The sequence below is a fragment of the Polyodon spathula genome, chromosome 9 (genome assembly GCF_017654505.1).
Source record: "Polyodon spathula isolate WHYD16114869_AA chromosome 9, ASM1765450v1, whole genome shotgun sequence".
NCBI classification, from domain to species: domain Eukaryota; kingdom Metazoa; phylum Chordata; class Actinopteri; order Acipenseriformes; family Polyodontidae; genus Polyodon; species Polyodon spathula.
In genome coordinates, this window is record NC_054542.1 from 48,780,966 (window position 1) to 48,794,340 (window position 13,375).

Genomic DNA, 13,375 nt, shown 5'->3' on the forward strand with positions numbered 1-13,375 from the left:
GGCATGCAACATGTGTCTCCTGTTTTAGCCCCAGTTGGACCTCTTACTTACTAAATAACTTGGTATCCCTGAATAGATATGAAATTCATGCACATATCTTTCAATTTTGAAAACCATCTCAAAGGAGCAGTGGTACCCCAAAATGGTATGGATTTGCTACACATGCGGAATGACTGGATTGGGCTTTTGTTTGTTATTTTACACCTGGAAAAAAAAAAAAAATGTTTTTGCAATGATGACTGCGAAGTCGTATTCATTGGCTGATCTGGTTTTGCCTTTACCCAAGCACAGCCAGGTCACAGGAAGTAGGAATGGCTACATTATCCAATTGTTAAGGAGCACAAGCTTGGTTCATGCTTCATAAGCGGTCTATGTATGATTACAGACAAATAATATTTAATGTATCATATTGAAAAAGCATGTCTCAGGAAACCAGCAATCTGCATGAATGTGTTTTCCTGAATATCTTACCAAATCAGAACCAACGTCTGACACAGGCCCTTCCATGCTGTGTAGAGTGCAGGTGTTGTCCTTTTCTAGTCCTGAACAGCTGCTTATGCCTTCTGGATTATGTCAACTGTATTTACGAAAGTGTCTCCATGCTTTTGACAAGTGTCATGGTTACTTCAAGGTCTATTCAAAATACATTACAAAAAAATTAAAGGTAACAACCTCAAAAATAGGAAGGCTAGCCTTTGATCCCTTCTGCATTTTTGTTTTTCATGATTAAATCTAATTCTGAGAGAGATTAGAAACAGTTCAATTATCTCTGTGCTGTCTGTGTGCATAAGGTGAGCAATAGAGGAGAGATAATCAGAGCTGAAATCACTACACTTAAAGGTACTAAAGGTATAAAATGACACAATCCTGTGTCACTCCATTCACAGGTGGCTTTTGTGGCCTCATTAGAAGCAGTACTTGTTGACTCTCCAGTTTGTTTGCATTCCCTGAAGGTGGTGCAGCTGCAGTCCATCCAAGCAAACGTCCTCCCATCATCAAGCCTTCTTGTAACTTTGTGAACGTGACAATAGGGCTCCTGGTCCAGTGTGCATTTGAAGATTATCAGCAAGCTGTGCTGTCGCGCTGGGATATAAAAGGGAAATAAAACAAAGAGATAAAGAAATTAATACAAGAGGATATCTATTTGAAGTTTCTGTTTTACTGAAGTCATTTCACAAAAAAAAAAAAAAAAAAACCTGCGTGTTGAACTGATATTTAAAGTAGTATTCTAAATTACATTATAGAAAAGTAAATATACACAAACACGTGGGGCATTGCCCTTTTAAAATCCTTAATTTGTTTATTATTTATGCAATGCAATAACTTAAAAATGAAAAATGAAATTAAGGAAACCCTGCCTATCATTAGTATATAATATATAATATATAATGTTAATTCACACAATACAAAATGAGGCATATTTAGAAGCAAAATTGGAAAAGTAAAGGTAGAAACTATTTTCTTTTTTTGTTAACAAACACTTTTTCAAGAAATCATTATAATTAAATTATTGTATAGATAAAATAAGATTGGGGTAAATATATTTTTTTTCTTTTTTTTTTTTTCTCATGGCTTCTGATATGCTTCTTCATGTTGTTAAGCTCTCCTTTGGGCTGCAGTATTTTGCTGAGACACAGTCTGTCTGTTTTAGCTGAGTTAGCACATTACAATGCTGCACCTCATTTAATGTGTAGCCCAGTGGTAAATCCCTGAATCTTTTTGTTTTGAGCTGCAAGGAACATAGCCTTGGAACAAAGGCTGATTCCTGTGAATTCCAATTTGATTTGTTACTGGATTAAAAAAATACAATTTGGAGTTCACCTTTCTTCTTTAATCAACACTTGTTCTATTTGCTGCTGCAATGATTCTAGCTTGCAGTCATAACACTACTTAATTTAGTCTGACAGGAAATTCAAGGTTTTAATGACAAATAAAATGTAATTATTATGCAAATGCAGTCAGGCTTAAATCTTATATTATTTCATGTTGCTATGGCCGAGGCACAGGGTAATGTGCAATTAAAGTCTGGAGGAAGTTAATAGACATCAAATACATTCTGCAGCCAGCACTGAATCACTGGTTGTCTCTCGCTCTCCCTCTTTCCCTTGTAGTGCAGCTGCTGTGAATTAGATTCATCTTTCAATAAAATCCATGTTTCTGCCACCTCATTGCTTTTAAAATATTCATGGTAGGGCATCATGCTGGAGGTTTGGCACAGATCTGGACCCTGTCTCGGTTCTCAGAGCTGCAGTAGCTGCAGTAATACAGCAGAACAGTTAGCCCATTAAAGCACTGGGGAAACGGCACACTGCCAGACTTAGTACATGGTGTATGAGTACATGGAAGAAAGATTTGTGTCTGTAATTTGACTTTTCATACTCAAAAATCATTGATGTGATGTACTAAATGTAGATAATCACTTAGAATCCTTAAAATGTACTTTTCACTAGCAACACAGCAATAAGTCCTACCCCCTTTCTTATGAATCCATGTAGTGATTAATACTGGATCATAGATAGTCTTCTTAATATTCAGAAAAGAGACATACACCAATGGAATGCAATGAATGATTTTATGAATTGGCAGATGAATATGCCTGTTGTTTGAATGACCCATGGCCTTGCCCGTTGGAGCTCGATAGCTGCCCCACAGACTAGCAAACTATAATCAACTAACTATATGAAATAAATGAAAGCTAATGCCAATGGGCAGGACAGGTGGCACTTGAGGCCACCTTCCCTCAAGACAAGGCATACTGCAAGGTGGAGGCAGGAGAGGAGGGGGACCAAACAAACGACAAACAGTAAGGGCCATAGATAAAGATGGTATACACAGTAGTCTCCGGCAAAGAGAACACCCCTAAGACGGAGCTGACCACGAGACACAATAAAATGAATAAATATATGAATTCATATTTATTAAATATATGAAAGAGAAAAGCAATAATCAAGTGTTTGTTAATAAACTATAATAATAAAGTAACAGACAAACTAACGTAAATAAACTAACTGTCAAACTAAATTAATACAACAACCCTACACACGTTAAAAAATGCAACAGTAGCTCTATATTAATTATGAAAACCTGAACAGGTGCAATATTCAAGACATGCACACACATTATTTAAATGAATGGTGAAGCAACTTACCAGAACAGAAAACACTAGATAGAACAATTTCTAAGTTTTTGTAGCAAGAGAAACAGCAGGGTGTTTTGCTGATTGTTTACATGCTATTTTGTAGCGATGAGGTGCACTTGTGGAAATCAAAATGATATGATGACATGTTTGAAAAGATTGAATAAACCAATCAGTGTGCCTCAAGACATTCGCAATGACATGTTTGAAAAGATTTAATAAACCAATCAGTGTGCCTCAAGACACTCTTGCAGTGACACTTTTCAAAAGATTGAATAAACCATTTGAATTTAAGTTTGATGATGATGAGTTATCAGGTTAAAAAGCAGTACAGTATCAGTACTGAATGCCAGCGATGCCAAAAATGTGTTCTTTTATGTGTTCCTGTTACTGAGCATTTATAATGGGAAAAATCAGTTTCACCACAAGGGTGTTTTCTTAGGAGGTGTTCCTATACACAGAGACTACTGTATATATATATATATATATATATATATATATATATATATATATATATATATATATATATATATATATATATATATATATGGTTTGATGATTATGTATTTAATAGGGGACGGATTCTCCTTTCATAAAAATAACTACGTTTCAAATTCCTAGACAACCTAGCATGTTGCCAACACACTGTTCAGTCTTGAATGGGCTCTACAGCAGCGAAAGCAGCATCCATACAATAACCTGGTTAGGCAAACGGACCACGCTGGCACCACAGCGAGCCAGCACAGGTGGACCAAATGGCCTTTTCTCATTCTTGAATTTCTTATGTTGATATGTTCTTATGATAGCTTAATCTTGGAATTCATCTATTAGAACTTCACATAAACTCTACGAGGCATATGGTGGATGTTGAGAGGGGTGTTGTGTTGCTGGGAGAGATTCCAGACAGTACGGATTTCAACAACTCAACAACAGGGCTTGAGTGCCAATGGCACTGTTCTAACTGTTAAGAGTCTGCCTGCCTGCCTTCCTGCCTGCCTGCCTGCCTGCCTGCCTGTCCAACCCTCAAATCCCTGACCTCCTCAAAGAGAAGGAGTTCTCCCACAGTTCAGCCTATCTGCAAGCTGCATATCGTTCACATAGTCCTCTGAAATTAACTAAAGGTTGAAGGTCACAGTTTCATAGTGACATGCTGGCAGCCAGAAGCTAAGGTTTTACAACAAGGAAGACGGTGAAAGGCATTGAAGGTGCTCCTGTACATTTTAAGTATAATGCATGTGGCAGAGGTTGATAATAAAGGCAATGTTTATTCAATGTCAAGTGTATGGCAGCCCTGTAACAGGCATTTTAAGATTTAAACAGTGAGGAGCAGATGTTCAGTATTATAATACAAACCTTAACGCAGAAACTGTGTAATGCTCGAACATTTCAAAGGCAAAATAAATTTGTATCATTATGCATTTGTGGTGTGCAGGTTGAGTGGTAATGTAGGAAATACTACTTGACCTGATATTAGAGACCAGTGGCTCCAGGGTAATCCGTTTAAAGTGCCCGAACTCGTCAAACTGTTCTTTTAGCAATACAGCCCTGAGATTAGAGGGCACTGTCTGGCAGTTAAGAGCCCACACTCCCAGGCAAGATCTGCTAACCGGGCTTGGGATATTATGTAAACCATACTATTTTTCTTCTGACGGTTTTGCTTTTCACAAGTGGCAGCTTCCTATAATTACTGGTGGAGTTTGGAGTATTAAGGGGCGACAGGCTGCATGAAAAAAAAAAGAAAGATTTAGAAATAGTTTTAATGGAACTGTTTCTGTCAGCTATCAGACATTAAATGGAAAATGAAATAAGCTCGGCTATCCGTTAAGTGCGGTGCATCCTTGCAGTTGCTCATGGTTGGGAATCATGGAGTATGCTTATCACTTTACTAGCTTATTAAATTCATGTGACATTTACCAACAAAGAAGTGCAAGCTCATAATGTGGTCCAAATTGGCTAATCCTCTCTGGAACCATAGTCTATAACCATTAACTTTACCAGAGGACTTTCAGTATCGCCACATTTTGTCAGATACCTGAACTGCATAATATTCAAACATTCCACATCCACACCTCAGGAGTTTACAATGGTCTAATAGTACACAGCACAAATACATATACATCTTAAACTGTAAAAGTATGGAATTTGGAATGTCCAATTATTTTGTCCTGAGGTCACATGGCACCTGCCCAGCAGGGTTCGCTGTGCCGCACTGAGGAGAAACAGTCCCTGCTGGTTTTGCTTTCCTAACCCACTGGAGCGCCAGAGCCAAAACGAAGCTCCCTTTCGAAATCCCCAGTGAAGACCAGCGACTTTGCTAAACCAGGACGTGAACCTGCATAAAATCAATGCTTAATTACCACAGTTATTCTCACACATGTGTAGAGACATTCAAGACCTCAATTCTGCTTGCAGCTTAAATTTAAATTTCTAATTGTTAGTATGTATCATAATGATGAGTCCTTAATGGTCATTGTAATACAAATCAGCACACCACATTGATTAATCTGTCCAGACTGCCCCAAGTATTTGTTTAAGGATTCTGCTTGACAGTGTCTAGCCTATACAGTAATTTGTAAAATTGACTGAAAGACTAGTTTGTCCTTTTCTCTCAGACGAGACAATAAACTAGTTACTGGAATAGTTCAATAAACTATTCCAGTAACGGTCTTCCTCTTGCTATTCAGTGAATCACCCTGGGGAAACACTGTTAGGATTCATGTAGAGTTAAAGATTCATTTATTCATTTAAATATTGAAAAAATGTGTATATAATGAAAATATGACCTTTTTGGAGATTCTTGTAATCCTAATAGTAAAGGGGATCTTCCATATGGCACTCATATTCACGGGTGTGTCTAAAACTACTCATATACAAACCAAAGGCTAAACTGGAGAGAAGTGGTAAATATTTACCCGGGACCCACATTGTGATTTGATTGTGGGATATTGCACCTTTACAGAGTGGCAGTGCTTAGATCATTCAAGTAGGTCTGATTGAATTCTTTGTCTGAATGTGAACCCAATACACACAATACACAATGCGTGCACTGACATGAGTAGACAGTGTTTTAGCATTCAGGATGTCACATTTCATATGATATACTGTTTTTATGTTGGTATAACTTTTCTTTTTTGGCACCTGAAAATTATTTTCGATGGTAAGTCATTAAATGTTTAATTTTCTGTCCCAGCTGCCTCAGGTTCGCTGCCCATCTGTTAGATTTAAAATATTCTGAAGCAGCTTTCTGTGGCCAGGAATGAACACTGTTATTATTTTTCACTGTACTGGCAAGGACACTACATACATGCAACAGCCAGCAGTGATGCGTGTGCTGTGACTACACATGTTGTTTTTAAACACTGTACATATCTTTTTCAGAAAGAGGATTAGAAGCCTGCTAATCATGTATAATAGAAATCCAGAGATACAGAACGATAGACATAGATAGGTAAAAACAGACATGAAAGACCACATGACGAGACCAGCCACCTGTCAACAGTGGCTATGAAGAAAGCCCCATATACTTTACACACTTCGTTTGTTAAATCACCTGTAATGAAAGACTGCTGCGATCATTGTAATGAGGTTTTAATGTTGAGTTTACATTTCATAGTATTGGTAAAACTATACAATACAAGATCTGCAGTAAAGGTTAACTTGCTTTTCTCTGAAGTTGAGTGTTTCTTGTGCTCAGAATTACCAACTTTTGTTTTCATACTTTTTAATGTTTCTCATGCTCATATATTTTTTAAACGTTAAACCTGATGTTGCTTGACTAGAACTTGGTCTCATGGGATCGTGGCTTGTGAAAAAAAAAAAAAAATTCAAAATCTAATCCAAAAAGCAATCCTTGTTATTAAAAAGCTGTGTTATAAGGCCTGTCAGTGATATGATCAACATATTTTTTTTTTTATAGGACCCTAAATCTGGGGGAAAGTATATACCCAGCCCAAATGACGTAAGATTTTGTTTCCAATGAGACCCTGCTAGCATACACTCTTCAGAGTTAGCTACAGCTGAATGAAAATGTTCTTTGCTTGTTTAGGATTCAATGGCCATATGCAGTGGCACATACAGATCAGGCTGGTTGTGTTAGGATTCACCATCAGGCTTATGATAGCCCAATAACCAAATATTGCTTTCTTTGCTCTGCAGTGGGATGCCATCACTGAAATGGACGAACACAACCGGCCCATCCACACCTTCCAGGTGTGTCATGTAATGGAGCCCAACCAGAACAACTGGCTGCGGTCCAACTGGATCTCCCGTGAGGCGGCCCAGAAGATCTATGTGGAGATGCGGTTCACCTTGCGGGACTGCAACAGTATCCCCTGGGTCCTGGGCACTTGCAAGGAGACATTCAACCTCTACTACATGGAGACCAATGAGTCCCACGGTATCAAGTTTAAACCTGCCCAGTACACAAAGATAGACACTATCGCAGCCGATGAGAGCTTCACTCAGATGGACCTGGGCGACCGCATCCTCAAGCTCAACACTGAGGTGCGTGAGGTGGGGCCCATCACTAAGAAAGGGTTCTACCTGGCCTTCCAGGATATCGGTGCCTGCATAGCCCTGGTGTCAGTTCGCGTTTACTACAAAAAGTGCCCTTTCACCTTCCGAAACCTGGCCGTGTTTCCTGATACAATTCCCAGGGTAGATTCCTCCTCGCTGGTGGAAGTGCGGGGTGCTTGCGTGAAGAATGCTGAAGAGAGGGACATCCCTAAGCTGTACTGTGGGGCAGATGGAGACTGGCTTGTTCCGCTTGGCCGCTGTGTCTGCAGTATTGGATTCGAGGAGGTGGATGGCTCTTGTCACGGTAAGACTTTAAGAGCATGTACTGTGAAGTTTAAAGGGGTATTTCTTACTTGAATGGCGTGTGTGTATAGCTGTATATGCTGCTTTGGCAGTAAGATAACATGAGGACTTTATTTGGTAACACTTTACATTGTGTCTCTAATTACTGTTTGTGTACATAGTAGTTACATAGTGAATACGTGTGTACTTACACATAATAACAATGTTATTATCTATAGTTACAATGTACTACTTAATGTGTACTTTTTTTGGATGATGTAACCCTAACCCTTTCCTGATACAATTGTGTACTTAAATATATTGTGTAAAAATATTTATATGTTAAGTACATTGTAACTATGCATAATAACATTGCAAGTATGTGTAAGTACACATGTATTTACTATGCAACTGCAATGTAAATACACAGTAATTGGAGGCACAATGTAAAGTGTTACCCTTTATTTTTACTATGGGGGAAATGCAGGTCAGAGACTTCTAAATGGAGCTAATGACCGCTTTGTGAATTCCGTCTGCAGTAAATCTCTGGTAATAGGACCCCACCAATACAGCATTCTATATTGCTAAACAGGAAGTGACACAGGGATCATTGGGCATCACCAAAGAGCACTTAGAACATTTACAATAGTCAATTTCCAGCTGACTACTGCACAGGAGCATTATAAAGAATAGCCACAATTAATCTGACAATGTCTTTACATTTTGGAGGTGAAATTGCGATTCAAGGTTAGTATTAGGTTTATACATACATGCTCCAGTAAGCATCGTTGCTGCTCTCGTATTTTTTCATTGTGTGAATTTGCAGGTAGTATTTTATTATCTGTACAAAGGTTAACCATGTTTTTTACCTTACTTTTTATTTTACTATGTTTTAGTATTCTTTTCTCTGCTTTGCTTTCACCACAGTAAGCTGAGTAAATATTATAAGAAAAAATACAATCTGTGAGATTATCAAAATGAACAGCAAAACAAGCTTTGATTATTACACATCTGAAGATGACTCTGGATCTGATTATAAATAATCAACAGTCTCTTCGCAGAAATAGCCAAAGAAAATGTGCTTGCGTGACATCAGCTTCTGAACGGTCTGCCCAGCCCCAGGTACTATCAGCCTGCTAAGCAGATACAGGTTACAAGCACTCCCCAAGCTGCGTCTCTGTTATGGAGCTGTGAAGTGAATCTTTAAATAGTGCACAAACCTCAGAGAGTCTAAAGGGACCTTAAGACAGTGTGCCCCTAAGTCATATGTTTATCACAGAGTATATTTGAAGATTGTTACTTGCTTTATTGCTAGTGAAGTACTGAGATCATCCTTTGATGCATTTAAATGTATAGGGAACAACTTATCGTCTCTAAAAGGGACACTAAAGGATAAAGAGAATTGGGGGACTCGAATACATGAGCACCAGCATGGAAGTGGGAGCTCCATATAGTGTTGCACTCAGTGAGTATGTCTGACAGCTAATTCATGGAGAAGATTTTAAACCCTTTGCTAGTACGCAATTATGAAAATCTGCTATGATATTTGTTTATTTTGTTGAAGTGGAAACAAGAGGGAACACCGCATATGCCTGTACCAGAGAACTGTGTACTGAATGTTCAATTTCCACTTTAAGGAAGAACATTAAATATATTCAACTATTCAACTGTGTTTTCCCAAGCCAACATTTATATAACCATTTGCATTTTTCAGAGATATATTTAACAATGTTTTTCTGCTAAAGATAAACAAACAGAAATTCATATTTGTATTCTAGAATGTTCTTTCAGTGACTCTGATATCACAAAACAGTACCCCAGCTCTGAGCTGACTCTTTGTGGGACAGGATCATTGGTGCAGGTGTACACCTGTCAAACTCACCATTGATTTAAAGCCAGTCAAGTCAAGCATCTATGTAAAAGGTCTAAAGGTCAGAGTTGAATCTGCCTCCCAAGGGCAGTATGGGAATCGCTCTCCTTGTCCAATGATGCAAGGCATAATGGAAATTGCTGTCCTTGTCAATGATGCAAGGCATTATGGGAATCGCTCTCCTTGTCAATGAGGCAAGGCATTACGGGAATCGCTCTCCTTGTTAATGAATCAAGGCATTATGGGAATTGCTGTCCTTGTCAATGAGGCAAGGCATTATAAGAATTGCTCTCCTTGTCAATGATGCAAGGCATTATGGGAATCGCTCTCCTTGTCAATGATGCAAGGCATTATGGAAATCGCTCTTCTTGTCAATGATGCAAGGCATTATGGAAATCATTCTCCTTGTCAATGATGCAAGGGAAAGTGCTGCATCAGTGGATCATATGTTTATTTAGTCATCCACTGCACTACTTTATTTTTTCAAACTTTGATATGTAAAACAATATTGTAAGCCTTCACTTATGATTGGAATTATTTTCATTTTTGTCAACACTATCTTTTTCTCTTTCTGCTTTTTATTTAGCCTACAGGATGTTGACATTTTGGTCATGCAAGAGAGGGTTAAAATGCTGTTTATTTGTTATTTTGAAAAGAAAACATAAAACAGGGTACGATTTAAAATCTCAACGGACGCTCAACACCTTGTTATTGGGATCTTGGAAAGTTAAGTCTGAAACAAGAAGACATATCACACTTGAAAACCTGCATACAGTAATTGCATTAGTTTTGAGGAGCATTGACATGACCCCAAGGCATTAGAGAGTATTCAGTTTTAACTATCTGAGGATCATACATACTTATGTCAGCAACAATGCTTTTGTTATTGTTCTCTTAAGAATTAATGTTGTGTGAACATATTTACATTTTTCTTCTGTCACAGCATTGGAAGTAAACAAGGCAGATAATATTATATGTAACATTTCAAATAAAAATATCAACACAAATATAAGATATGAACCCAGTAAAATATTACATTATTTATTAAGCTAAGTAAGACTTTTTTAATATAAGGAAATTAAATATGAGTGATTTAACTAGTAAGGTTGATATCTATGTGAAGTATACATACTTTCTAGCAACGTCATTGTCTTTACCCTCCTCAAAACACAATACTTACCAAAGCAGCCCATACCTGGGAGCTCTACCATGCTGTTTACTGAGAACATAGCAGATTCAATTGTAAACAACCTGCTGTTAGAAATAAGGATTACTGCTACTCCTGAAATTGATTGTACCAATAATAGGATCTGGTGAGTTTATTATTTTTTTTTTTCTTCAATTACTTATTGTGTAGTAATCTTTATTATCCCACCCACCATGGTTCAAGCTAGATACAATAAAGGCCACTGGGGTCCATTCAGTGCAATGCTCAGCTTTGTACTGGGAGCACATCATTGCTTATCAGAGTGTGTTCATTTCACAAACTATGGCTGCATTATTTCTTGATTTCTGTTAAATTCCTGTACCACTACATAATGTTTTTTTTTTTTTTTTAATTCTAACAACTCTATGCTTTGATGAGCAGAAATGGATCATCTTAATACTCTATTTCATTCGATGAAAGCATTCAGTATGTGTCCAGCACAATATGTGCTTTCCCCTTTAGCTCTAAGTTGCAGAGTTTTTTTTTCAAATTAATTTTGCATCTACTAGATCAATGGCAGTTCTTGTAGGCACTATAGTTATTATTAGCTGACAATGAAAAATAAGTTGTCTTCCAGATCTGAATTAAGGTTACAGCTTTTAAATTAGTTCAGTGCTATATTCACTTCCTGTTCTGTTTGTCATTGAACAAATCAGTTGACTTTTGGGTTTGTATTTTATAACTTTTTTTTTTTTTCTGAGTACAAAAAAGGTGATGCTTTCATATAGTAAAAACACACTCATAAAACATTCATCTAGTTTTCTCAAGACAGTAATACATGACAATCTGTAATCTGTAATCTGTAATCTGTAATAATCTCACCCTTAACAACCAATTGGCCAGTGTGCTCAGAATCTGCTTTCTTCTTCTTTGTTATAAAAAACAAGACTTTTGTCTATAGGAAAAAAAAAACTGTGTCAATTTTAGTTTTTTTTTTTTTTTTTTTTTTTTTTAATCATGATATAAAATATAGAATTTAGATTTCTGTCAAGTGATTCTCCCATCTATTTTTATTTATCTACTGAAATGTTAAATTTGTTTTGTTGTAAATACAATTTCATAGATTTCACAACTTTACTACATACTTACTGGCACCCCATTAAAGAAGTGGGTTTCTGCAGTGGTGACTGCCACAATTTAAATCATTTCATTTTATACCATTCAATATAATGACAATATAGTGAGAACACATGCCTCAGCCTGTCATTCTGCATTTAAGGTAAATGGATATCATTGGCATCATTCACCCAAACGTTATTTTTATTAAAATCAATCGTCTGCTTTTCAAGTGCTAATGATTAGCTATTCAGGGTTACCAGTAGGTAAAAGTAGAGTCCAATGAGATAAATAAATACATAAATACATGTTTTAAAAAAACAGCCGTATGTGTTAAACTTGGGATCTAATTGTACTCTGAATGATACCTGAACTGTGTACTGGTTAAAAAATTAAAAAAATAATGTGTTGCAAAACTGTTTGAATGTTAATAGTTAGCTTTGAACATGTCTAAGTGGTCCAGATGCATACATCTATCTTGTTATCAATGTAATCAATGAGCCTTTTAATGGTGTTACTTTCATGAATGTGTAATGCCTTTTTATTTTCTACATCAGGTGCTACACCCCTCATTAGATTCCCAGCTACCGGCAGGAATGTGCTGGCATGTTACTTCTTAATACACAAATCACTTTAACCAAGCCATTGTTCAAACAATGTTCAGCCTCAGGTTATCAGTAACAATGTGGAAAGTTTTTATTTATTTATTTTATTATTATTTAATTATTCCTACTTCTCAACTACAAAATGTTGAGTTTCAGAACATGACAACCAGCCATTGCCATGCCACAGGTAACCATAAAACAATCATCAATGGTCCCATGATTTACTAAATATCTGGTTAAACAGGACATGCTACAGTGATGTCTTAATTTGTAAGAGTCATCTGTGAAATTGCTCTTTCTGGTAGCGGTGACTTGAAATATAAGGTTTGCATATTCAGAATTATGAGACAGTGAGCTGGTTTCTACATCAGAGTTTGATCTTCAGTTACATTTTTCTGTACTATTTTAAAGACATTGATATATCTTCCTACAGATCCATACAATGGGATTTCACATTTCACTGCTTTTGAAACTGAAAATGCAACAGAATATGTGCATGCTAGTGTTTCTACTCTACCCTGTCATATTTCACTATACAACACTTTAGAGCATATAACTAGGTTATGTTGTTTGTTTACCAAATGTTTAAACACAGACTGTAACAGAAACAAGTGTTTTATTTTTAAACCTTGGCATCAGGGTGTGTTTTGTTTGCTATAATTTAAACAACTGCTGGGAAGGTATGTCCGTGCCATGAGGTGGTG

At 37.0% G+C, this 13,375-nt stretch overlaps 1 protein-coding gene across 1 annotated transcript in view; it reads left to right on the plus strand.

Moving 5' to 3' along the window:
* The window catches only part of LOC121321110 (ephrin type-A receptor 6-like), a 115,977-nt gene that overhangs the window by 46,769 nt on the left and 55,833 nt on the right, over positions 1-13,375 (plus strand). Inside the window, exon 3 of the mRNA XM_041260013.1 lies at positions 7,292-7,955. Within this exon, the coding sequence (XP_041115947.1) occupies positions 7,292-7,955 (664 nt within the window). The remainder of the gene's footprint in view (positions 1-7,291; positions 7,956-13,375) is intronic.